Source organism: Phoxinus phoxinus, assembly GCF_949152265.1.
Source record: "Phoxinus phoxinus genome assembly, chromosome: 14".
NCBI lineage: Eukaryota > Metazoa > Chordata > Actinopteri > Cypriniformes > Leuciscidae > Phoxinus > Phoxinus phoxinus.
In genome coordinates, this window is record NC_136889.1 from 15,313,639 (window position 1) to 15,341,204 (window position 27,566).

A 27,566-nucleotide genomic window follows, 5' to 3' on the forward strand; every position below is an offset into this window, starting at 1 on the left:
TGACTATAAAAGAATTGGCCATGGACCCATTTAACATTGGAGTCAATGTGCATGTCCGAAAATGTCATTAAAACAGCCAATAATGTGTAAAACAAAAAGTGTTGCGAAATACAGTTTCTGTCGTGTTTTATTCGTCATTTTCGAGCACTCAGTCCTTCAACAGAATTCAATGGGATTTTACTAAATGACGAATAAAACACGACAGAAACTGTATTTCGCAACACTTTTTGTTTCTGGAACATCAACTAACATCACTAATCACTCGGTGAGTTGCACAGTTTTGTAAACGAACATTATTGGCTGTTTTAATGACATTTTCGGACATGCACATTGACTCCAATGTTAAATGGGTCCATGGCCAATTCTTTTATAGTCAAAAACTCGAGAGAGGAACCATTGTCAAAAAAATGTTGTCCACCACTCTTGTTCATCCAAAACAAACTACAATATAGACTCAAGGTGTTAAATACCGGAATTATCCTTTAATGAAGTGTCACAGTTATGTCACAGACATTTTTTTTTTTCTCAAGTCATTTCTTGAATTTACTGAATCCAAGCAAATAGAAGCAATGTTCCAGGGCTGTCAATCAACTCTGCTGTAGTGTGTGTTTTTTTTTGGTGTTTTTTTTTTCAGTGGCATGTTGTTTTGGCCTAAAAACTGTTCACTGTCAACAAGCTTACTCTAAAATATTAAGTTCCTGTTTACATCAGCCCAGATAAGAATTCCAGAAATACCAAATCAGAGAATAACAGAGATGTCTTGCTCACATTTTGTTCTATTTGTTCTTTTTGTTTGTATCTCAGTCCCCTTAATTGCTTGCGAGCTCCATTTCCTGTCAGGCCCTGCCAGGTCTCGCCAGACTACAGAAAATCCTCTCTGCTACCACGCACCTGTTAAATGTGCAGGACACTGAGACTCTCTGTGCCTCTTAGCTCAGATGTGCCTTTGTGTGGGTCCGAACAGCCCAGCTGAGCAGACTCCTATCAACACACACATTAAGGAATTAAATAATTTTAAGGAAATAAAGAAAAACAAATAAGAACGGTTGTTGAGTAATACATTTAAAAAGTTTGAGAATATATATATATATACACACAGGTGAAACTTGAAAAATTCGAATATCGTGCAAAACTTCATTTATTTCAGTAATTCAACTTAAAAGGTGAAACTAATATATTATATAGACTCATTACATGCAAAGTGGGATATTTCAAGCCTTTATTTGTCATAATTTTGATGATTATGGCTTATGAAAACCTTTTCACAATATTCTAATTTTGAATTTGGGGTTTCCATAAGCTGTAAGCCATAATCATCAAAATTATAACAAATAAAGGCTTAAAATATTTCACTTTGCATGTAATGAGTCTATATAATATATTAGTTTCACCTTTTACTGTAGAAATCTATTTCCAAAAATGTACCCATATGTGACTGGTTTTGTGGTCCAGGGTCACATATATGTTGTGTTTTTTTAACACTCTCATTCACTCTTATTAGTAATGTCTATGGTAGGTACGGTCCTAGTGGTGTTATAAAATAAGGAGGCAAAGTCCACACACACAGACACACACACACACACACACACACACACACACACACAATATTCTCAAAATTGCAGTTAATTATTCAGAATTTGTTGATCCTTTTGTGGAATTGCACACATGGACTGGCCACTATATTACATGGAAAATTGAGAGGCCGTACAGCAGAAACAAATAAAATATATTTTTTTGTTAGTGATTTATTTTGATTGTTTCATTTATCAACCCTGCTGTTCCTGATGTAATGTAATGTTTAGTGCATTTCATGTTGTTGATAACAAAAAATATATATTTTTCTTTCTCTTTGCATTTTTTATCAAAATGGTACTAGATCAAGACGTAATCAAAAAGTATTCCGATTACATTATCTAAAATGTGTAATTAAGTAAACTAACAACAAATTTGTATCATGTAATTTGTATTCAGTGATGGACTACAATTTCTAATTAATCCACCCAGCACCACACACACAAACACACAAAACTGGAGTGTTGAACCTTTTTTACAATTGTATAAGCCGCCCAGCACACTATAGCAAATGACCCTGTTTGGTTGGAAACAGGATAAGAGTTAGCCTTTAGTCTAGTATTGTTTGCAGTTGTTGACATTTTAGATGCACTAACAAAGGCTGTTCCTTTCAACTGTAATTTTCTGTGTATCCCAGTGCCGTGACATCTCTATTGAGAGATGACTGGGTGAGGGAGATAAATGACCAATTGAACTGGACTCTCTCTCTCTTTCTCTCTCTCTCTCTGCGTGTCTGTGCTCCACAGTGGCCAGTTAATAACTTTGCCTGTGTTTATTCTGCCCGTGCTGGCAGTCCGAGGGGTTTCCTGTTTACTCATCGAGTCGTATGTGCGTGCGTCTTGAGTCTTTCAAAAACAGATACAGGCACAGAAACGGGATGATGCAAGGTAAATAACAGCTTGCTTTCTCTGGTTGACATACTGAGCAGGGCTCAAAAAGGGCTTGCTTGAATTCATAGGGCAATTGAGAGAGAGTTTCGAGCCAGATGATGGAACTGTCAGCAAATGTGCATTTGTTTATTAATATAGCTGTGGATAGTGACTATATAATGTTGAGCCCTGCTGAGGAAAGATGAATGTGTGTTGTGATGGCTCATTACAGCAACAACATGCGGTGAAGCCTCTTCACAGAGAGGAGTAGATTAACGTGTCAAACTCAATCCATATCTGTCAACACAGGAACAACACTTCACAGGAAAAACTCCGACTTCTCTTCCAGTATTTAGGTGTTGCAGTACTGAATTGTGCTACAGTCTGAACTTATAAGCACTGCTGATAATTGGCTCTGGAGGACACAAGAGTCCATAGCAATATGTGTAGAAGAAAGCAAAGGTTTGGGAGGAGATGCTGCTTCTTTTCAAATCTTCTTGATGGTCACATCAAAAGCTTTGTGAGCTGAGCTCCACATGTTTGCCACAAATTTCCTTTCAGTGTCAGCACCCAGACAGCAGCTTTGTGTTAGCTCAACACATAAATTCACCCAGCGAAAAAAGGCTTTGTGTTTTCTTTGTCGACAGTAAGAGTGGAGTCAGGTTGACACTGTGCAAGCAAGACTGTGCTGTCTGTGAAGGAAAAGGCTGTTGTGCATAACTCGGACAGCTGTGCTGGATCAAAGCATTTCTGGGTGTTGGGTATCTGCAGCATCTGGAAGTGGGTCAGCGCTGGCTCTTGCTTTATCTGATGACAATCTCATGCAGCAGTAAAGAGACGCTCACTCCTCGCCTCGGGAAGAAAAGTGACCTGTAGAGGCAGTGTGGCTGTTTTTAATGGCTGTGTTGTTTATACTTTCTCTGGGAGGGTGTATTTATGTATTTACTTTTGGATTAAATTGAATGTTTAAAGACTTTTCATAAATGTTTTGAAGTCAAAGAATTTTATGTTCTATGCAGTAATACAAAAAGCTTCCTCTATAGTCACTCCAGCACATTCATAGACATTAAATTGTAAAATGGCTTGTTAATGTATGACCATTCATGTTCCATATTAATGGTTAAGTATTCAGGAACTTTGCATTCTGATGAACGATCAGAAAGTCTGGAAGGTACAGTTACAAAAAGCTTGCTTGTTGACTGTAACAACCAGGGGGAAACATAATTTTCAACCAGTGATATTTCTCTCCACTTTAGGAATACATTTTTTCCAAAGTTTTGACCCTGGCTGTATACAATACCCCTCAAAAAAATTGGGGTCTGTAAGATATTATTGTAATGTTTTTGAAAGAAGTCTTTTATGCTCACCAAGGCTGCATTTATTTTATAAAAAACACTGTAAAACTGTGATATTATAAAACATTTATTTATCTTAAAATTGTAATTAAAGCTGATGTTTCAGCATTACTCTACTCTTCAGTGTCACATGATCCTTCAGAAATCATTCTAATATGATGATTTATTGGTGCTCAAATAACTTTTCTTTTTATTATTAATGTTAAAAACAGTTGTGCTGCTTACTAATTTTTTGTGGAGGCTTTTTTATTTTTTGTGGAGGCTGCTATTTTTTTTTCATGATTCTTTGATGAATAGAACGTTTTTCTAAAACCTGCATTTATTTGAAATAGAAATCTTTAGTTATGAGGGAAAATTCTTTACGGTCACTTTTCATCAATTTCATCAAGTCTTGTTGAGTACAATTAATTTATTAACAAAAAAAAAAAAACATACCCCAAACTTTTTAATGGTAGTGTTTACCATATAGCTTGAGGAGGATGAAAACCCCCCTGAAAAAAACAGTTTTCATATTGCACTGCATTCTACAGTATGACTAAATTGTTTCCAAACTCTTGACCCTGACTGTACAGTATGTTGGCCTTGTGAAGAGTAATTTTCAGTGATCACTACAATCCAGGGGTTTTATTTTTGCACATGGAGCTGGATTTGATTCTTACCTGTGCTGAGTCATGCATTTACAGCTGATAAAGTGCATAAGGAAGCTTTATGTTCCTCCTCCTGCTCTCTTCTTCCACCACCCTTTCTCATGGCTTGACCTTTGCCCTGGTTTTGTCTCCACCAGTCTCCCAGCTGATCCCTCTCCATGTATTATGCCTAAAGCTGTTTTGAAAAATTCTTTAGAAAAGTGGTTGAACAAAAGATTTAAACTCAGACTGTCATCTCTGTTTTCACTAATGCTGCACTCCCACTACGAACGGCTTTGTCGCAGCATGTCGCCAGTGGCTGGCGGTGAGGTCACTCGTGGGCGTTCCCACTACAGGTTGCCTAGTAACGTTCGAATGACATTCACAGGTGTTACTTTATGTTGTAGACAGCTAATCAGTTTTCTTGCTGCTACAAACATTTTGGAAGGAAAAGTCTAAATATAAATGGAATCAGTACATTAAATGCCTAATAATAAAGATGAATGAGAAACAGCGAGTGCTCTTTGCCAGCAAGGCTATTTATCTGTAGCAAAAGGGCAAATGTCGGTCTATCTGGGATCACGAAACCATTCAGGCTCGGAGTCAGCACAGCGAGTACCACCGTATGTACAAGGAGACATATCATAAATTATAGGATAGTTGCTGACTGCTAAAATGAGCTTCTCCTTCATCTTGCCTCTGCACTGAAGAGCGACGGATCACATGCGCTCCACTGACTTACCTCCAATTGCTTGTCGCTCCCAAAAGTTGCTCTTCATTTGCATTAAGGTTGAACTAATTTACAACTTTGTTGCGTCGCTACAAACGCCCCATCCAGTCGTCAACAGTCGCTGTCGCCAGAAATCACCCTCTCTTCATTGAAATGAATGGGATCGTGTCGCTTTGTTGCTTGTAGTGTGAATGCAGCCTAACAGTTATTTCATTGTTTATCTCTATGCAAATGTATAGTGCAATTTGTTATAGCTAAGGTTATTAATTGACAAATTCATTACTTAAAAATATATACTTCAGAGTCATAGATTTTAATTTATATTTATTTATCTGATTATTTATTTGTTATTTATTATATTATAATTATATATTATTAATAGTACTAAAATAATGTGTTGAATTGATAGGCCTAGCTGTAACATAGATAGTATTGGCAATTATAAACGGCACATCCTTCTTATTATAAGAAATCTAGGACAAGATGTGTTTGAGCCTGTGACTGTGTGTGCATGTATAAAACAGTTAAAGTGTGTGTGAAGGGTGTAGTTTTGGTTAATCCACAAGGCAGGAAATGAGCTGCAAGGGAAGAAGGCTTTTGATGAAGTTTAGAGTGGTGAATGTATGCCAGTCTCCTGCTCTACGAGCCTTGCATGCTCGTTTCATGTGGAATGGGTTGAGATTTCCTCTTTCTGGGCTTCAAAATAAAGCACGTGTGTCTGTGATCCACAGAAACCCGGCCCGACACAGAAGAGCTGCATACACCAAATCATGTCTGCAGAGATGATGATGCAGTCCTGCCTCATGGACCGGAGCAGCAGCTTTTTTAAGGTGAGGGGAGAGACACAAACCCACTGTCCTCTGAGCTTTGCCTTGTTTGTCTGTGTGTGCCTGCCTGCATGTTCTGGATATGAATTTGCATGTACTGTATTTTATCATTACATGAGTTTCTCTAACTGAGCCTCCCTATATTAAAAAAATGGTTTTGCTTTTTTTCTCATTTAGACCCAGTTTACAACCGTGGTCGGTTGCATAAACTGCTTACTGGTCTTACAAGTTTTTTCTTAAAGGGATAGTTCACTTTAAAATGAAAATGCTCTCATCATTTACTCACCCTCAAGGTTTCAAACCTGTATGAATTTCTTTCTTCTGCTGAACACAAAGGAAGATATTTTTAAGAATGTCAGTAACCAAACAGTTACCAGTTACATAGTAGGAAAAAAAAAAAATACTATGGCAGTCAATGGGACCAGTTAACTGTTTGGTTACCGACATTCTTCAAAATATTTTCCTTTGTGTTCAGCAGAAGAAAGAATTTGATACAGGTTTGAAACAACTTGAGGGTGAGTAAATGATGACAGAATTTTCATTTTAAAGTGAACTATCCCTTTAAAGACTAGTCATAACTTTTTAGGTATGTTACATCAAATATAGATCGGTCTAATATGATTGTGTCTTTTTTTTTTAACCAAGTGGTAGTTGGTACGCCTAGTTCTTAAGAAACAGTCTTAACATAGTGGTTGTGTTTAAATACAACTGGCCCCTGGTATTAAAGCTATATAAACCTCCAATTACTCATTCCAAACCTGAATGACTTTTTGGTGCAAAACACTTTTTGTCCACACCATCAAAGTTTATGGGGTCTGAAATAATGTTGTTTTGGCTTTCATTGTATGGACAAAAAATATAGATTTTTCAAATATGTTTTTATGTTCCACAGACGAAAGTCATACAGGTCTGGGACGACGAGTGAATGATTTCACTGATGATTTTATTTTAAAGCAAGTCGTTTAAAAAAGTTGTGTGAACAAATGATTCTGCAGTGGCTGTTGCTGACTATTTAAATCTAGCGGGTTTGGTATCTGGTGTCGCAAATTCAATGACCAATCAGTGATCTGCAGTGTTTACACATCACATTTTAGTATTGGTACGGCTCGCGTGTGTCAAATGTGTCAACCAGCAATAAATGGCACACTGAAAACCACCATCGCTGGATAAGTTTGCTTTCTGTAAGTGTCCTACTTTCGAGCCAGACAGAGCGCAGGTTAGTCAGGGCCTCTGGAGACCACGTGGAATGCTGTCCGTTCTCTCTGCCAGCACTAAAGCTGCCGAGCTTAAGAGGTTCTCAGAGGATGATAGATCCAGCTGTTATCTCTGCAAGCTATTCTTCCAACAAACATAAAGCCTTTTTTTTGTGTGAATGTTTATGTAATTGTTTCAGGGTGACCTTACTTATCCTCCAGCATGTGTTGTGATCATTTCATGCAGGAGGAAGTTGTAGTTGCAGTTGCAAGCTTTGTTTCATGTAAACAATTAGATGCAGCCAAAGGCAAATAAATCAGGCTTTCGCTCTGACACTAATCAACCTTGACGAATGCATGATAAGATTATGAACGTCAGTGAACACAAATTTATATTCCTCCTTGTTTCCTTAACAGAAAACACTCCTGTAACATCTCTTCCCTGTCATCAATTTAGATGATACTTCAGTGGAATGTGGTGAGCGGACTGAATTTTACCTTCGTCATCTATTAAAGGAATAGTTCAACGACGACAACAAAAAGAAAATTCTGTCATTATTTACTCACCCTTATGTCAATCTAAATGTGTATGAATATATGCCTGCCCTTTTTTAATGAAATATGGCATCAAATACTGTCATATGGCAAAAGACTTGAAATACAAGCTATATTGAGTACTTTTATGATGTTCGAGATGCAAAATATAAAATTTCTGGCAGATACTGATGTCAACAATGACCTTTATGTTATGGCCAATAACCAATAAGTGTGGGGTCTACAATAAAATTTCAAATCATTAATATAACCACTGCTAAATTATATCATTTACTTTAGTTTTTCATGGATGTTCTTCAAAATGTTAACTTTTGTGTTTCATGGAGTAAACATGTTGGAATGACGTGAGGGTGAGTAAAGGATCACTGAATGTTCATTTTTGAGCGAACAGTCCCTTTAATTGAATAACTCTGCTGCTGTCACTGAGTTTATATTTCAAACACTCCTTTCAGTGTTAGGACTGTGTTTGGCTGAAACAAGCGTGCTAGTAAAATGTCAGCACATAGTTTCCTAGAGACTTTCTTGGCTGCTTTGTATGCTATGAATGACTTTACCTCACGGCCGATTAAATAGAGGCACAGATGACGAGTTCTTGATCTCACCAGTCTCCAGAACACCAGCCAGCACCTCACAGGCATAAGAGTTTCCTAACTGATGTCCAGCGGGTGAAATTGCACCTTTTTTCTGCTTCATCTGATCACCTCTTTTAATGGCTCATCACTAAAGCTAAAGTCTCTCTCCGCTTCTGGATGAATTTATCAACACAAGCTGAATGATTTTTACATCAGATGTACATTTTCTCTCTCTCTCTCTCTCTCCCTCTCTCTCTCTCTCTCTCTCTCTCTCTCTCTCTCTCTCTCTCTCTCTCTCTTTCTCTCTCTCTCTCTCTCTCTCTCTCTCTCTCTCTCTCTCTCTCTCTCTCTCTCTCTCTATCTCAGCAGGGTTGTGTCTGTTTGCTCTATTAAGTGTAAATGATAGGTGGTCCTATTGTCTTCCTTCTGGCTGATATTAGCTCAGAGGAATTTTCTGTGTTCTTGTAAATCTTTTGAAACCGTATCTTCCGTTTTTCTCTCTCATTGATGGTCATTGATATATGACTGGGGGAATTCCTTAGCAGGAAACCATGTGTATATATATATATGTGTGTGTGTGTGTGTGTGTGTGCGTGTGTGTGTGTGTGTGTAAAATAAGTAATATGTTAATGCATGTATATTTCACCCTCGCTAAGTATATACAGTATATATATATATTTATTTGTTTACTCTTACTAAACCCAAACATTTGAACAGTAGTGTACATGTACACACAATAATTAATATATTATTAATATATTATTTTATGATTGTACTGTAGAATATCTTCGAAGACAAAAACCAAAGTGAGTGTTAGTCTTTACATTTGTTAATACTCTGCTATTTAGGCCATGGTGACAAGTGTGTATAAACTCATGCATGCCTGTTCCTGAGTGTTTTTAAGATAAGCTTTGTTTTCGGCTGTATTTCTTGTCTGACTCAGATAATGAGACGTATCAAGCCATTGCAATGAGCCCGTTTATTTTATGTTGGTTTGATAATTCTTGACCTTTCAAGTGTGTAGCCCATTCAGCAATAATCTACAGCAAGTAAGCGCTTTGCTGTCACTGAAGTACATTTTACGTCTTTATGGAGTGCTTTTCCTGGCTGTGAGCTGGTTGGTGTGTAATTGTGGTTTGCTGACTAAGTCTGAGATGAAGTTAGAGAAATACCTCATGACTATAAGCGGAAAATGCTGGCTCAGATAAAAAAGAAAAGGAACACAACCGAAAGTGTTGATGGGTCTTTACTTGTCTGGTTCATGGTCAAGGGTTTACTGAAATCTTGACTGTCTCCTCACACGTATGAGTGTTAGTGTTAATGTTAATGGGAATTTGTGCAGGCTAAAAGAAGTTCAAGAAATGAAAACAAAAAATAAATAAATAAAAAAGGGAGAGAGAGAAAAAAAAACTGCCTGCCCCCTGCTGGCCATCAAGAGTAACTCAGATCTATGAAAAAATACAATGAAAAAATAGCTTTTCCAAGTCCACTTACCCTTACTGACCTAAAATCACTGTGCTTCATGTCTGCTCTAAGCAGTTAGGTAGAGATCACCTTGCCTTATACCACACTACATTTTTTTTCTTTCAATATTGTTTATTTTATTTACAGTGACTGCCGGTCAGTGTTTCATCTTAGAATAATGAAAGGAATACTGAAAGGAAAATGAACTGCACAGTTCTTTGATGTCTGTGTCTGAATGGTTCTCTCTGTTAGTTGTTGAAAGGAAACGGACGCACTTACTGGTTTACTGGGAATCATTTCACGATGACTAATTCCAGACACTTCCCATTCATGCAGAACATGCATGACACACAAGCACATATTCAGCATGTCTTCAGATTTTCTGCTCTTCATGCTCATTTGGTGTGTGTGTGTGTGTGACCACAGCTGATTGACACATTCTCCTCGGAGATCTCAGAGCTAAAGCAGGAGATGGTTCAGCCAGCCAGAGACCCGGAGACAGAGATCTTACAGGGGTAAGTCCATCATTCATACTGTCACCCTCTTCACTGGCATTAATGTGAGTTTTAGGTCACATTATATGCTGTTTTCTTTTGTATTTGTGCTCAATTGTACAGTGGGATCCAAAGGTCTGAGACCACATTGAAAAACTTGGAAATTTAAAAAAGTTGAAAATAAACTGTTTTAATAAAACAAATATTTAAATAAAACAAAGGTTTTAGGATTTTTAAAACTTAACAAACTCATGCAACTGGATATATAATAAACTCATGCAACTGGCTATTTTGAATAAATAACAGACATCAGTTTTAAAATGTCTCGTCTCTTACTGAGTCTTTTTGGACTGTGTAGATTCATTGTAGATTCATTGTGTTTGTTTTTGTACTTCCTATGTTCTCCAGCAGATGGAGCATGTCTTATTTTTACACCGTAGGACATGGTTTTGCAATACCACATTTCCATGAAATTAAAAGGAAGTACATGGAACAAATAAATTCAGGTGTTTCCCAATCAGCTTTCAAAAATTGGGAAAACAAGTGAAGTGACAACCAAACCAAGCTTCTAATCTTTTGTTATTCTTCATTTGGTATTGCTATTATATATATATATATATATATATATATATATATATATATATATATATATATATATATAATAAATGCATTCTTTTTTACTTACTGTAGTCTTTAATCAGCTAAGTCACAGACCACTTGAAACACTTTACAGCTTGAGAGACAAAGTCAGTAATACCTTTCCAAACCCGCACTGGCCTATCATACTGAGGGGAGTACAAAACTCAGATCTGCTGCATGAAAACATTTGACAACCACTACTTCAATACAAGACCAAGTGTTGTTTTTATCTTGTGAAGTTGTGAAATAAAGGTTTCTCTCTATTTATAATGAATGTTCTCAGAGTAAACCATGCATACAATGCTATCATTGTATGCATATCTTTTAGTCAACATTCAGTCTCATTAGCTTCTAAGATATAGGATATAGGTATTTGTTATAAACAACCATTCAGAAGTTTGTGGTTAGTAAGGTTTTTTTTTTTTTTCAATAAATAAAATACAATTTTACTGTTGAAGGGATCTGCCAACTGAAAACATTTGACAACCACTGCTTCAATCAAGTGTTGTTTTTATCTTATGTTGTTGTGGAATATAAGTTTCTCTCTCTCTCTGTATATATCTGTAGTCTGGAAGGAGAGGTCAGTGGTCTGTTCCTGCAGTCTTCTGCCTGCACTGGTGCGCCTGGAGTGAGGGATTCTGGGTATGACTCTCTACGCAGACGCATGAGCATCCTAGACAGGTTGATGCAGACACACTCTGTATGGTTGCTGCTGTCACTCAGCGACGAGGAAGCCAGACACATTCTGCAGCCGCAGCCGGCAGGGGTAAACACACTGTCTGCGCAGATGCAGCAGCCAACTTGCTCAACAACAATAGGTTATTTTGCAATTTATTTTTTATTCACATTCTCGTTCTTTCTTTCATTCGTGTGTCTGTTTTGTACCTAGAGTTTTGTGGTGAGGAGGTGTTATAAATTGCAGAAAAAGGTGATTTCCCTGCGGATGGATAGTGACACGCTGATTGTCCGGGACTTCCCTGTTAAAGAGAGCCAATATAGTAAGTACTATACCAAATTTATTTCCATTTGCAGACCACTAATAGTGTGTGTATGTCATCTTTTTCACTTCCTCCTGCCTGAAGGTTTGGAGTTTTTTTTGTATTTACCTTTCCACGTCCTGTCTAATTGTTCTCTCGTCAGTGTTTATTAACTAGCGCAGTAGTTAACTTAGTAATAAACTACAGACGTTTGTTTAATCGAGAATTTTAAAGTGCCCCTATTATGCCATTTTAAAGGTTCCTAATTGTGTTTTGGAGTCTCCTACAATAGGTGTACATGCATCCAAGCTAAAAAAAAAAAAAAAAGTTACATTTTCTTCTAATATAGATTGCACATCACCTCTTTTCTCAAAGAGTCTGACAAAGTTTTGCTCAAAGATTGCCTCTCTAAACCCCTCCTTTCCACAAGCCTACTCTGCTCTGATTTTGCCATATGGCCCAGTGGTCTACCGCCTACAGTGCGTGCCGGAAACGAAACGTCCATTACCATATCTGAATCTCAGCTCTGGAAGCTTCCTCAGCACGATGGCGATGTTTTTTTTTTTCTGTAACAATTCCAGTGAGAGTTCACATCCTTTTGAAGTGCATGCAAAGTGGATTCGCAGCGCTGACACCAGCGTCTTTCTTGAGACATGTTGTCAACACAAACCAAACTACATGAACCAGCAACAATTACAGTGTTTGAGGACTGGTCAAAGTAGAACTTGGTTGCGGGCAGCCAATGAAGACCATAGGCTGGCGTTATGCAAATTTGTTACATAGGTGTGTAACAGGAAGTGAGAATGGAATTGGTGATGACTCGTTTCAGCACTTCAGGATCGGTTCTTTTTTTTAAGAGACGATTACTTTATTTGTCATGCAATTCGATCTTTAAAACTTTGTAGACCTTACGTTCACAAACAGGTATATTCATACACACTGCATGAAAGGTAATATTTGAAAAGCATAATAGGGCACTTTAACTTAATTTATAAATCGTGTTATTCTGTCAAACACATTTCGTATGACAGGGTGATAAGAGTGCTGTGGTACTGAATGTCAGTACAATATATGTGTTTTGTGATCTGAACAGCATTCACTATCATTCAAAAATGTTGGGTCGGTATGATTATTTTTTAAATAAATGTAATATTTGATTATATATATATTCATATATGCATAATATATATGCATTTAATTGATCAAAAGTGATAGAAAAGACTTTTACCTAATTACAAAAGATTTTTGTTTCCAGGATTTTTCTGTAAAAAATTTCACAAAAATATGAAGTGTATAATCCGCATATTAGAATGGTTTCATCTCTCTGTTTTCTCTCTCTGCCTTTGTCTGTCACTCTCTGCACATACAGTAAGTGGGTCAGATCCTGCGCGGCTTGAGTGAAGGAAGTTTAAATGTACAAATGTGGCTCTGTTTACTTTTCTCTTTGAGAGAGGCTGTTAGGTCATTCCGCTTTTTCCAAAAGCAAGTCCAGTGTAACCTTCTGTGGTGTGTCTTTATTACAGCTTTTTCCCTGGAGGGCTCGGGGATCAGCTTTGCAGACCTCTTTCGACTGTTGGCGTTTTGCTGTATCAGCAGGTAAGATGATCCCACTCTGAAAACAAATGAAACTGCTACACAAACTGCTTTTGTTTACAAGATAATTCACTGGTTTATTTTATATTTAAAAGATGGAGGACCGCAACCTTTATGTTTTGTTGGTGTAAATATTATTCATTTATAAGAATTCTTGCTTCTTCCATAAGAAAGTCGAAAGAGGTAAAACTACACGTAGTAATGATTACCCAAGCATACAGACTCAGCTTAACACAGCAATATTAGATCAACCGATGGCATGAGTTTAGGGTGGGACTATCTGTTGGACTGGGCCAATGGAAAGGAGAGGTGTTGTTATTTTTGTAACGCATGGAAATTGTACTCTGCACCTTTAAGAAAATATCCCGAAGTTCTGAGTATAAAATAAAAAGTTTGTGGTAAAGTAAAACCAGATGATGCTGATTCAATTGCATTCCAGTGCAACACAGATAATAACAGGAAGGAAGAGTCTAACTGGAAACACAGAGTGTAGTCCAAGTTAGTTTGTTTTAACCTGTTTACATACCACCCATATGAGCTCTGTAATGAAGAGGCTTGCTAGACTTAACAAATCCAAGCTAGGTCTGTGCCAATGCCACGCAGAAAACTCAGTGGATAAACACAGACCTACTCATTCTTTCTTTCACTCTCTCCACGAGTGCAGACAACAACTCTCAGCACGTTTAGTTTTTAGTATTCGCTATCAATCTTTTGAAGAATGTTTGTAATGATTCTCAACATTCATTTGTGCTCTTTAGGGACGTTCTTCCCTTCACCCTGAAGCTCCCTGAGGCCATCGCAGCTGCAAAGACCCTTACAGATCTGGAGGAAGTGGCTCAGTTCGGAAGAGGTGAATTTTCTTCTCTGTGCATGAATGTTTTACTGAGCCTAACTGCTGACTGTTGGGTTTCAGCGTTACTCAGACAGCATAACTGCTCCTCTAATGACCCTCAGCTTTTTTTGTGTTTATTAAATGTCTGTGTGTTTGGGTGTAATGCTGTGTGCACTTTAAACCTAATAAATATGTTTGCACTCCATCTTCAATTCAGGTCATCAGTGTAGCAAAGTTTAATCGTAGATGAGCACTCAGCAGTTTTTCATGGTTAAAATAAAGCATTTAGCTAAGCATTTCATTTACAAGTAACCACCAACTCTACATAAAGACAAAATATACAGCATATATTGAGAAGGGGTGCACATTAAAATATGATAAACTGATACTTATTTTCATGTTACAGCCAAAAACCAATTGATACCCATTATTAAAACTCTTTACTGTTATACTGTCTAAATAAATAAACATTACAATCAGTCATTTTAAATTGTGAATTTATGCATCACAACATAATAATGTGCATGAAAAATGCATATTAGTTTTGACATTTGTTAAAGATTAAATGTATCAGTCTTATTAAATTATTAGTGTTTTTAAAGATTAACTTTAAGTGAGCGTTGGATGACATCAAAGGAAATCTAAATGTAAAAATGTAGGAAATTCACAATTAAAGATCCAATATATGCTAATAACCACGGCGGCGTGGTGGTGTCCATATATTGTGCATTCCTAATATACAGTATTGGATTGACCAACTATGGAAAAATAAAAAAGGCTGCCAATTCAACATAATGTTATATTATCTTTCCATCTACTTGTATTGTTTTTAAGCCTTAAAGCCCTAAACCCGCAGGCTGTATACATGCTAGATTCTGTAGTACAACAACATCTAGCATAGCAAAGAACAGAATGTCAGTCGGATACATCCTGGAGTATTGACAATACAGGTGTCACTGTGCCAGCAAACATATGACAACATTCAGCAAACATATGACAACAAACACGTGGCATTTTACAAACAGCTCATGCGGACAACAACATATGCGGATGATAAGACTTTGGCCAGGTGAAATTGACCGCAGATGCGTTTCACGCTAGTAAATGTCTCTGTCAAACAGCTTCGTTTCTGATTCATGTTGCTTTGTACTTATGTAATGTACGATATTCCTCTAGTAAGACGTATAAAAACTAAATTGTTGTGGTTTTGTTTGATTAGCAGAAATTATGAGGTACAGTACATTACAAAAGCAAATGATCCTGCAACTTGATGTACCTCATTATATGATTAAATTGTCTGATTTGGGTCAAAAGCTTTTTTTTTTAATCATAATCTGAAAATGAAATCAGTAAATTACTTGTTTAGGGTCATGTTTTCATCTAAGAGTTTAAGAGCAATAAGATCATATTTTAGTTTTGTGAAATGGCATACTTGAAATCGCAGAGGGGATCATTTTTCCTCAGGAAGACGAGGCAGTCTGAATGGGATAGGTGAGACAGCGAGTCTTGGCAGGTACTGTGGGTTATGCCACCTGTAATAATACGGTTAGGCAGTAATGAATGCTAAAATGGCCATGCAGAGTTAAGCTGAGAGCAGTGATGGGTGTGGTACCTCAGACTAAGATCATTTCCAAGAGAAACTCCACCAAGACAAAATTCCAGTGGCTTATTGACTGCCGATTATGATCAGGAAACTGTGGGGGTGAGCTGAGGATAACAAGAGAAGCGTTAAGAATGAGAGCAGACAGAGCAAAAGAGACAAAGGCAACAGAACGCAATGGTAGCATTTTAAGTTTGTTTACAGAGAGTGAGGCAAAGAAGAGACAGAAAAGATCAAATAAAAGAACAATCGTATACACAGGTGCAGGTTTCCAGTTATTGCACGCCTGTACAGGTGCCACTTCGGCAGAACTTAGCTGAGTGACGCAAACACTTCCCGCTCTTGTCTCAGGTGTCATCAGTTAGGAGATGACTATGACTGATTAAGAAAATAAATCTGATTTCTTGTCAATCCTATATTTCTGTTCTAGCTTTCGGGCAATTTACTTTTATTATTATTATTGCTATTAGTTAATGCAAATAATTTGAAATATATAGCCATACGACACCAATTTTGTTCTAAACTACATTGGCAAAGGTTTTAATTTATTGACCTTAAAATATATTAAATGATGCAGCACCCAGTGCATGCTAAACTTATCTCTAAATATGTTAATTTACCTCAATTAATCAGCACATTATTCTTAAGTACAACATTTTCCCCTTTCGTTTATTTATTTGTATATCTTATATATTGTATAGTTACAGTCGATACTTTATAGTGTTGATTACCTAAAACTGAAACTTGATCAAAGTACAGTGTCTCTTTACTGAATAACAAAACCAAAATAAAGAAAAGTCTTTCTTGTATTGCATGAAATGAAAACGTTTGAAGGGGCGGCCTTTAGTATGAACGAGTGAGTAATATGAGAGGAGGAACTGAGAGCTGGAGCGTCTGTGCTCCTCCCACCTTCCCATCAGCATGCATGATCTCACCATTCAGCGCGTGTGTATCAGCACTACTCTACCACTCACAACTCAGACAGCAGAGTGTAGAAACTGTAGACGTGTAAACTTTTCTGCTCACACGGTTTACATACAGACTGAAGAGAAGACTTAATTATTAGATGTAGCGTAAGTTTAATTCTCCTTTTCTTGTCTCATTGTTTTAAGATTTTGTTGATTGTTCACTTTAATGTTTTTTTTTCATTCGTTTCTGTCATGGAATTTTGTGGTTTTGTGTTTGCGCCCACTCGATTGTCATTGTGTTCTGAATGCCAGTGCTTGGATTTGTAGGATAACCCTTTCAGAAGCATTATCTGAAGTGTCTGTTAATGTTCTTGGGCATTTTTGTTAATCACTTTTTTTTTTAATTTTTTTTTATAATCTTCTATAATTACATTAAAAAAAAAATATGATTCAGCTGTCAAATCCTGTTAATGCCTCTTAGTTCATCAAATTCAGAGAATTAGCTTTTCTTGAGAATTTCTTGCTTTTTCTTTTTCTTCTCTATCCAAATTTATTGAATTTTTATTTTATTTTTCTAATGGAGCCTCGTTGTGTTATCTTTCTGCAGGTTTCTGGGACTCTGAACTGTGCAATAAGAAGAATTCTTCTGAGTCTGGGGAGACTGTTTGTGACAGTCGAAGTCTAAAACAGTTAGGCATTAATTTCTCCCCAAGAGTCCCGGGCATCCCATTCACTCGGACCCCTTCTGAACTTGAATACAGTCAATCCAACGGAGCGCTGTGCTTCATCAATCCCCTCTTCCTGCAAACGCACCAACCTAATCCTTCACCCAAAAAGCAAGAAACATCCCCAGGTAACGCAAGTGGCTCTCCACAGCACCACCACAGTGCTCTGCATAGAATAGATCGCAGCATCTTCTGCCGTACAAGCAGCACACAAAACAAAACACACGCAAGTGTGACTCGATCCAATAGTGAGAGATCCCCACCGCCTCGTCCCCCACCTCCCTGCTTTGCCTCCGGGAAATCAGCAGTTCTCCGTAAACAGAAGACCATGCCTGAGACGGTCTGTTGGATCAAAACGCCTCAGGAAAAGAGCAGCCTGCTGGGGAGGTTGGGATCATCCTTTAGTTCCTTATCTCCCTCATCCTCCCCACCCAAAAAGTTCAGTAAGCCCACCCTGGTGCCCTCATCTCGCAGTAAGAATTCCTCCGGTCTGCTTGACGCAGACGGCCTCCGCTGCCACATGGCCCTGGATGACCAGACCATTGAGGAAGCCGTGTCTTGGAGCCTGGCCAAGCTCTCTTCATGCAACTCCACCACCCTGGAGAACTGCAGCCCCGCAGATGAGCGCTGCTCCACAGGAAGAGAGCGTCTGAGCGATCTCAGCATCTCCACCTCGTCCTCAGATTCTCTCGACTTCACCCACAGCTTCTCGCTGCCTATGGAGGCCAGTCCCTCCAGAACTGAGCGTCCCACTGGTGACAGCAGCCTGGAGGAGGAAGAAGAGGAAGAAGACGACGGCATCAACTTGGAGAGCGACCAGGAGGCACCACCACCCTTCAAGTCAAAAAAGCGGAACGGTGCTGGTACATTCGTGCTGCCACGTGCACTGAGAGGACATTTGCGCAAAATGAGCGGCGTTCTCAATTCTCTGATGACGCCTGAGAGGAGAGCCATTCGGAAGATCGTTGAGCAGTCCAGGGATAAAGGGACTTACTTTGGCTGCCTGGTGCAGGACTATGTGAGCTTTTTGCAGGAGAATGGTGGCAACCACACGTCGGGCTTGGACCTGCTGCAGACTCTCAGGCAGTTCATGACTCAGATGAAGTCCTACCTGCTGCAGAGCTCGGAGCTTGACCCACCTATTGAGTCCCTTATCCCCGAGGATCAAATTGGTAAGGCTTCCTTCCTTCAATACAAAAGGGAACATTTTGCAAAAGTGTGCATTGACTCCACAAAGGGGGTGCTATGTGGTCTCGAATTGACACTCTGCAGTCTCTTAGAAATTCACAAGCATGCAGCGGCTATCGCAAGACCACAAATACACATCAGATGTGCCATTTGGGACTGGGCCATTGAGCACTAAACACTAAATTGACACTCCTCCGCAGTCACTTAATGATCTTGTCAATGTTAATTAACTTACTCTCAATGCAGAGGATTAGGAAATAATATTTGCTCTGACATCTGGTATACTGTCTTTGTAGTAGAGGTTAATATACAGTGATAATACAATTACTAAAGACAGATTTCATCTTGCAAGAGCTGTGTACCATAGGCTTACCAACAAATTCATGAATTGATATTCATATAGATTTCTTAGTGAACTATTAGGAATAATCAGCTGTGCATCGGAATGTTGTTTGTTTTTAAGGGTCTATAGACCTTATGCGTCAGAAAAACAAGCGCCATCTTTAGAATCTTGTCTTTGAACTTCCGTTTTTGCGGTTGCTCTGTATATCTCTATGGCATCGCTGTCGAGGAGTAATTCGCTGGTGAAGTGGATTTACTTATTGTTAAGTTAACGAAAGTTCTCATGCGGATTGTAATGTTTAAAGCAGATGTCTTAACAAATGTCAGTAGACCGGGAAGATTTTGAAAACGAGCCGTTCTTTCATAAGTCCGCAAGATCACTGTGAAAATACAGACCGGAAGACAAAAGACAACGAGCGTGGCCCTGAATCGGGGCGGGGCTACATAAGGTCTATAGGATCGAAAAGTGACATTGAGAAAATCCAAGGCTATTTTGTGGTTAACGAACATTGGATGAGAGTCTCACAGGCTGAGACTGTTTTGGCGGACTGTTTATGATCTGAATCTTGTAAAATGAGGCACCAGTCTGTTTCCATTGCCACTGATTTACAAGGAACCTGTGGTCCACCGCTCACAGCCCAACAAATAGGACCTTTTAGCTAGAATTTTAAGTGTACAAAAAAATACTGTATTTAAAATTCCAGAACAGCAGGTCATAATATTAAATCCGTAATAATTTCACTTTGCTGTGTGTGTGGAGAATTCTGTAGCTGGGAAGAGGGCACGTGTTTAGAATGTTTCTCATTATGTCCAGTGGTATGTTGAATAGTGTCAGGTTACAGTTATTTTACCCTCAAAGACCCATTGTGGCAAAATTACTCACAAACATTTCACAACAAGAAAATATTTACTGTTTGATTAATGTCATAGTATGCACAGTATGTAATATTACACAACACGATTACTGCATATTGATATCATTGCACCATTGCCAACTGTTTTGGATAATATATATCTGTAACATTTACAGTACACAATCATTTAAATATTTAAAAAACCTGTTTAAACATGATACATTGTTTTCAGATACATAACATGATTTTTATAACGAGTGCCATCCTAAAAACATGTTTTTGGGTGTAAACAAACAGTACATCATCAGTATGAATGCTTGGGTCTCTGAGGGTTAAACCTGTGAGCGTGTGTGCATGAGGCAAAGCTCTCATGTCTTCATCTCGCCCTGGAGGCGTTTTACTCCACGTGAGCAGCACACACAAGGGACATTGAGCTGAGATATACTCTGGCATACTCTTGTGTGGGCAGAGAACCATTAGTATGGCTTTTGTATAACTGGCCCACACGCCTTTCACTGTCTGCGACAGGCAATAATATACTTTATGACACACTAGCTGTAAAAGCCTAACATATCTACATGCTGAAGTAGTTTATTTGGTTGAGGTTCATTTTGATCAATTCTAAAGTATTAATGATGATTTTCAGCTCAGCCGGGTTTTGTTTTGGTTCTTCAGGAAATTTGCATCATCCATCGCCCTGAGCGTCCTCCTCCTCTTCTCTCTCTTATGGGTTGTAAACAAATTCTTGCTCTGTTATGTGTTTTGAGGAATAAATCCCTTTCCAGATGTTCCCAGAATGGACCTCAGCCAAACAAGCCAGTGTCTCCGCTATAGCTCTCCTATGATTCGGCGTAACCCTTCCTGCTTGTTGATTCAGGCATCAAGTATGTGGGTGTTAGGCAAGAATGTAGAGAAAAGGGCTCTTGTTCAGAGCTCCTAACCTGATGCTTTGTGAACTGGCAGATTTTGATGTATTCGTGTTGTGTTTAAACAAGCACAATAAGGGCCATAGCTATGAGATCATGCTGCCATGGACAGCAATCCTTTTCTGTGACTTAACAAAGCAATTAGAACAAGCTTGAATGCACAGTTAATGACCTTTGACATATGTCACCCTTTTCTTTTTTCCCCCAAAGTCTGTTTTTAAGTCCGTGTTCCTGCTCAGCTCTCATAACTCACTTTTGAGTCATAACAGGGTTAAGACACTGTTTTATCGAGATGCGTCTGGAAAGACTTATTGTTTCTACTTCAGGCCCAAGGATTTTGTGTTGTTGTTGTTGTGCCTTTGCTCTATTCTGAGTACTTCCTTAAAAACATGTCTGAGACTAGAGAGATTCAGTTTGGAGTTATCGTTCATTTTCCTGAAAGACTTATTTGGAGGAGTCAATAGACTATGAAGGGGAATTGTATTTGGTCTGTTTGTCTGGTAATTTGTGTGTGCCTTTTGTTTTGTGCTGACGTACTTTGCGGCCTTGTCTCCTAACTTTAGCGCTAGCGTGTGGGAAGCATCAGTGGATTCACTTCTCCTGTCACCGCGGCTTCATTTTCCAGACTGCAGTGCAGACATGGAGTGACAGAGAGAGTGCTATGTATGAGAGACACTGAGGAGAATAGGAGATTGTTTGAGGGGATGTTTATAAGCCTTGGTAGATAGCCTTTCAAGTAGAGGTGGCCTTGACGAATGAGTGTTTCTGATCTGAGCCGCATTCCTCTAAACAGTCCCGTTGCCATCACTGCTGTGGTTTCCTGTTGACCTGATGTGCAGTGACATTCCTAGCCAAATATTAAGAGCCCAAATCACAAGAATTCGCTAAATAATAAAGGCAGTACACATAACATTATTTAGTATGTAATATGTACCCCTCCCAGTCCCGTCGCTTTCACTGTGTCTGCGGTTGTTCCACAGAATAAAACTCTTAAGTGGAACTACAAACCAGTTCAGTTCCTCTAAATCTTTGGCTCTGTGTCGCCCTCACGCCTTCATTAGCAGAGCTCTTTACATTTCTCAGGAGCGGGTCTTGTTCACCAAGCTGTCTGCTTTCTCCTGGGACAGATGACCATGTTAACACATTTGCGACAGCTGATTCTGTTTAAGCATTCAGCTGTGTCAGAGTTTAAGTCAGACCTCTAAAACACCCTGATGTAAGGCACAATAATCTGGCTATTTATTAGTTGTGCTTCTGATACATCATCTTGTGAATGGAGTGACTGGGTGGGAGTATATGTAGCCTTGGCTGGTGAAAAAAAAGGAAGCTGATATTTCCGCTTGGCGATTGTTGTGGACACTTGTAGATAGCATTTGACCCCATTTGTGTCCACTGACTACAAACAGCTTTGTTTTTACATTTTGCATTGGTGCTATATTAAATACATCTGAGAAAAAAAAGTTTACTTTATTTCCAGAAAACAGGTTTGACGAGTTGTTACGGTCACTAGCAGTTGAGTCACGCTGCTACACGTTGAAGACGTTTACTGTTAAGTGAAGTGTAATCTGTCATGTTACAAGTTGTGATGTGAAATCATCCAACCTTTTATGGGTATAATGCACCGTTTTCCTAGAAAACAGTCTGCCTAAAAATCATTATGCTATTTACAGTAGATTAACTTTTAAAAACTTTTTCATATAGAATTAAATGATTTGTTTTACACATACACTTACAATTTACATTTGTAATAGACCCCAGAAAATGAAAAGGAAGCACACAAATGGTATTAGTTTGTGTTCACTATACATACATTTATCAAATGCAGTGCCACAAAAGCATGCCTGTTGTCACCACTTATGACGGTGTTTCTTCCCTCAGTGGTCTAGTGTGCTGACAGAAGCAGCGCTGTCAGCATTTTCTAAAGCCTGTTTAAACATTACATTCTGGTCTTTAGATCAGATGATTTTAGTTACACATACACTCCTCTACAGTTAATAGATGATTTTACAATTTAGCTATGGTCTTCAAGCCCTGCTTGCACAATCAAAGTTACAAGACAAAACCTGTTGTCATATGTGAGCAATTCATGGAGACTGTTGAGCTGTCAGGAGACATTTTGTACTTTGTACTTGTTTTGGAACAAGAGTTTTGGAAAAGTAGGTGTAAAAATACTGCGAGCAGGTATTCCCCTATAAAGGAGGAAATGGAACGATGAGCCACGTCGGATATCCCAGTCAATATACTCATGGTCACAGTCATTTCAGCCTCAAATAGGCTTGACCACAAATAGACTTGTCCAAAAAAAATATTTGTGGAGATTTATGTTCCAATGTTTTTTTCTGTTCCTTTGCCTTCGATAGTTATGATGGAGTGCACCAAAACAAATTCCAAAACATATGAGGTGTTATGGCCATATACTATATATATATATATATAATTTGAATAAGAATTAGTGCTTTTATTCAGCAAGGATGCATTGTTGATCAAATAACTTTTACTTAGTTAAAAAACCATTCTATTTTAAAGAAATGCTTTTCTTTTAACCTTTCTCTTCATCAATGAATCCTGAAAAAGATATTAAGCAGGACAACTGTTTTAAACATTGATATCAATAAGAAATGTTTTTTGAGCACCAAATCAGCATATTATTAGACACTGATTTGGTCGCATAGACACTTAATAACTGGAGTAATGGCTGCTGAAAATTCAGGTTTACCATCGCAGAAATAAATACAATTTTAAAATATAATACAATTGAAAACAGTAATTTTAAATTGTAGTAATATTTCACAATATTAATATTTTTAATGTGGTTTTGATCAAATAAATGCAGCCTTGGTGAGTATAAGAGACTCAATCATCAACAAACTTGAACAGGATTAAATTAACAGGTTTTCTTTTTTACAATTTTTTTTTTGTTGCATTAACTGCATCTAGCTTAGTCCTATATTATACACATTGTTATACAACTGTTGTCTTCTACTTCTTCCTCCATAGATCAGGTGATGGAGAAAGCCATGCACAAGTGTGTGCTGAAGCCCCTGAAGCCTGTGATAGAGGCGGCTCTGCGGGACTTCCAGGTGAGCAGCGGGACCTGGCAGCAGCTCAAGGAGAATCTGGTTTCGGCCAAAGCCAAGCAGCCTCAGGAGATGGGTGTGGATGGTGCTCTTCCCCCTGACCATGTGGCCATAGAGAAGATTCGCCACAAGTTCCACAACATGTGCAAGATGTACTCGCCAGAGAAAAAAGTGTCTCTGCTTCTCAGTGTGTGCAAGCTTATCTACACCATAATGGAGAGCAACTCAGGTACATTAGTGTGATGTAGTTGTGTGAATCCATTGATGTGGTTGCTTATAATAATTCTGCATAGACTCATGATTTCAATCTTTGTTGTAATAATGGCAGGGAGGATGTATGGGGCAGATGACTTCCTGCCCATGCTGACGTATGTGATGGCCCAGTGTGACATGCCACAGCTGGATGCTGAAATACAGTATATGATGGAGTTACTGGACCCATCACTCCTTCATGGAGAAGGTACATTAGACCCCACTGTGTGTGTGGGCTACAGCAGTAACTACTCAAGTTATTGCATACTTTTGTCGGGCATCAAACTTTTTTAAATCTGTTTTAATCTTTTTTTTCTTATCTGATTTTAGGAGGCTATTACCTGACCAGTGCATATGGGGCAATGTCTCTCATCAAGAACTTCCAGGAGGACCAGGCAGCTCGTGTGCTGAGCTCGGAGACCCGGAACACACTGCACCAGTGGCACCGCAGGCGCACAACCCAGCGCTCCACACCGTCTGTGGATGATTTCCAGGTAAATCCCTGGTAAAGTTCTATTCTTCCTTAAAACAATATACATTTAAGAACATAAGTATATTATTTGCAAAGATAATAATACCAATAAATAATAATCATTCAAATAATAATAAGTATAAGTAATATAATTATTACTGCTAAACATTTATAAATAAAATAAATGTGTGCGTGCGTGTGTGAGATAATTATTTTGTATATATAAATACACACGCATACATGCATATATTTAAGAAAAATGTTTCTTAAATATATACATGCATGTGTGTGTGTGTGTATTTCTATATACAAAATAATTATACACAGTACACACACATATATGTAAACACAAACTTTTATTTTGGATTATCAATAATCAAGAAATTATCATTTGTGATTATTAAGTCTATTTAATAGCAAAGGCTATTTGCAATAATAATGATAAATAACAATGAACTATATGCAGTAATGATAATAATAATATTTTATATGATAATTTAATTAATTAATTAATTAATTTGTTACATTTATATAGCGCTTTATCTGAGACCTCAAAGCGCTTTACATAGAAGGGGGGAATCTCCTCAACCACCACCAATGTGCAGCATCCACTTGGATGATTTATTCATTTAATCATGGGAGTAACGTGCTTGATATATATATTGGTATGTACCTCTAAATTTCTTCTTGTCTATATTCAGAACTACTTGCGGGTGGCACTGCAAGATGCAAGCAATGGCTGCACAGCCAAAACCCTTCAGGTTCATCCTTACGCCACAACGGAGGATGTGTGTCACATATGCGCGGACAAGTTTAAAGTGTCGGACCCGGAGAACTACGCCCTTTTCCTCTTGACAGATGAAACCACACAGCAGCTGGCCCCGGACACTCATCCACAGAGGATCAAGGCCGAACTACACAGCCGCCCACAGCCACAACTGTTCTTCTTTGTGTACCGCCAGATCCAAGAACTCACTGTCCCTTTAGACCAGCTCAATGAAAACACTTTGTCCAACTGAGAGAGCAAACCTGAATTCATTCAGGTCCTCCTTCTCAGCCCCATTTATTCATCTCCTGCCTTAGGAACACTGCTAACGTCTGCACTGTTTTGAAAAGAGCTGGAGGGAAGCGGAAAATGTGCTTGGGGGGGAAATAGGGAAGGAAGGATGTGTCTGACAGATGCAGCGTTTTTTATGCTCTGTCTTCACTATTTTCAAAACGTTTCGGGAAGTTGCACGCGACCATCACGAGAGAATAGCTGTATCCAAACGTTACATTATGCCTGTTTATTTCTTCATGAATGCCCAAACGTACACATTGTGTAAGCTTTACACATTCCACATTGAATGCACTCCAGGACTGTGCCAGGGATTGTACATACTATAGCTCTCCTGTCTCCTATTTCCGCTATGCTGAGACTGTAGCATTTTTCGTGTGACTGCTCTCCCTGCAGAATGAGAGAGCTGTTCAGTGCATTGAGGAAGTTCAGGAAGTTCAGCATTTGTTCAGTAACATGGACGTCTCAGTCCCTAAGGCCACTGTGGACACTTGTTTTCTAATGTAAAATTGATTCATGATATTGTTTTGCAGTTGCTGGTAAACTGCATTTTTTATATATATATGATTTATTGTTATAGTTTTGCATGTATCTCTGTGATAAGACCAATTAAAGAACCAGGCATTGTTGCCAGTGATGTTTTATCCTATTGCTTTTGTATGAATTATGATTATTATGTTTTGTTAAAGTCATCGGTAGTAATGGAGATGGTATAAATGGTGAGGTTTAGTTCTAAAATACTGTACTACTACTGACAAGCTAAACATTTAGGGCTTGTGGTAATCTGGATCTCTGTTGTACTGATATTGGTTCGGATTTACAGTTTTTTAAGAACAGACAGAGAGGGCTTTTGGCAAGTAGAACGAATGGAAAGATCTATGTAAAGTAAGAAATAATAAGGGAAAAAATGACATGAACTTTCAAAGCAGGTTAAGAGACATTGGTAAAAATGATCAGCAAAGAGAAATGATTTATGTGTCACTGTAAAGTGTATCAGGGAATACCAGGAAGGATGAGTCAGCGGAGAATAGTTCTTTAACATGCATAACTGTACTCATAACCTCTTAACTGCAATAACTTACCAAGTATGTTCTATTCATGTACTTTACATTTGCATGTTTTGATGTAAACTCGGGGCATTGATTTTTTTAAGAGACAGGGGTGCTGAAATGCTCTAATCCCATGTAACGATGATATAGAAACACTAGTCACATCTGAAACACAAACTACATGTTTCAAGTCTTGAAATGTATTTTAACAAGATATTTGAAGTCTGATAAGTGTATACATATTTATATGCAATCTGTGCAGGAATTTTTCACAGATTTGAAAATCAAAAATATTGTGTATTAATTTGGAGAAAAGCTCATCCTCATTCTTTAATCAGTTCTTCATATTTGCCTTTTTTAAATGTACTCTTTTGCACAAAATAAATTGATGTTGAACGTGTATCGTCTCTGTCATCTTTTATTACAAGCTCCCACAAGTCTTTGCCTGTTCTACTTTAGAGGGTGGTTGTGTACCCTGCCAGTTCCTTTCTGGGAATAGGTAAATACTTTCCACTCCATCACCATGAGGGCTTGTACTAACCGCATTTATGATTCCAAGTAAATTGAAACCATTCGAAGGCCCATCTGATTGTTTTCTCACGAGGATCAGGATGAGGATCATTCAGGGTGCATGTGTGAGAGAGACAGAAAAAGAAAGAGAGAGAACAATTATGTCAGTGTTACTTGTATAGTGCTTTCCATATTTCATATTTCAAAGCAGCTTTACAGAAAATAAATGGCTGAAATAACATGTTGTAATAATGTTAGACACTGCGTGTATTATTGGCTGATTGACAGAAAATGTAAAATTTCACATT

At 38.3% G+C, this 27,566-nt stretch overlaps 1 protein-coding gene across 8 annotated transcripts in view; it reads left to right on the forward strand.

Moving 5' to 3' along the window:
* rin2a (Ras and Rab interactor 2a) overlaps positions 1–27,149 on the forward strand; it is a 35,942-nt gene extending 8,793 nt beyond the window's left edge. For 5 of the 8 annotated variants that reach the window (XM_079634309.1, XM_079634311.1, XM_079634312.1 and 2 more), the window contains 11 exons: positions 5,884–5,982; positions 10,190–10,278; positions 11,464–11,662; positions 11,786–11,894; positions 13,397–13,469; positions 14,225–14,316; positions 17,414–18,703; positions 23,839–24,147; positions 24,247–24,378; positions 24,501–24,664; positions 25,344–27,149. In XM_079634309.1, the coding sequence (XP_079490435.1) occupies positions 5,923–5,982; positions 10,190–10,278; positions 11,464–11,662; positions 11,786–11,894; positions 13,397–13,469; positions 14,225–14,316; positions 17,414–18,703; positions 23,839–24,147; positions 24,247–24,378; positions 24,501–24,664; positions 25,344–25,661 (2,835 nt within the window). In that variant the 5' untranslated portion in view covers positions 5,884–5,922 and the 3' untranslated portion in view covers positions 25,662–27,149. Of the gene's footprint in view, positions 1–2,375; positions 2,460–5,883; positions 5,983–7,589; positions 7,651–10,189; positions 10,279–11,463; positions 11,663–11,785; positions 11,895–13,396; positions 13,470–14,224; positions 14,317–17,413; positions 18,704–23,838; positions 24,148–24,246; positions 24,379–24,500; positions 24,676–25,343 lie in introns of those variants that run through there. The other 3 variants (XM_079634314.1, XM_079634313.1, XM_079634315.1) reach the window with 3 other exon arrangements.
* The last annotated feature ends 417 nt before the right edge of the window (positions 27,150–27,566 follow it).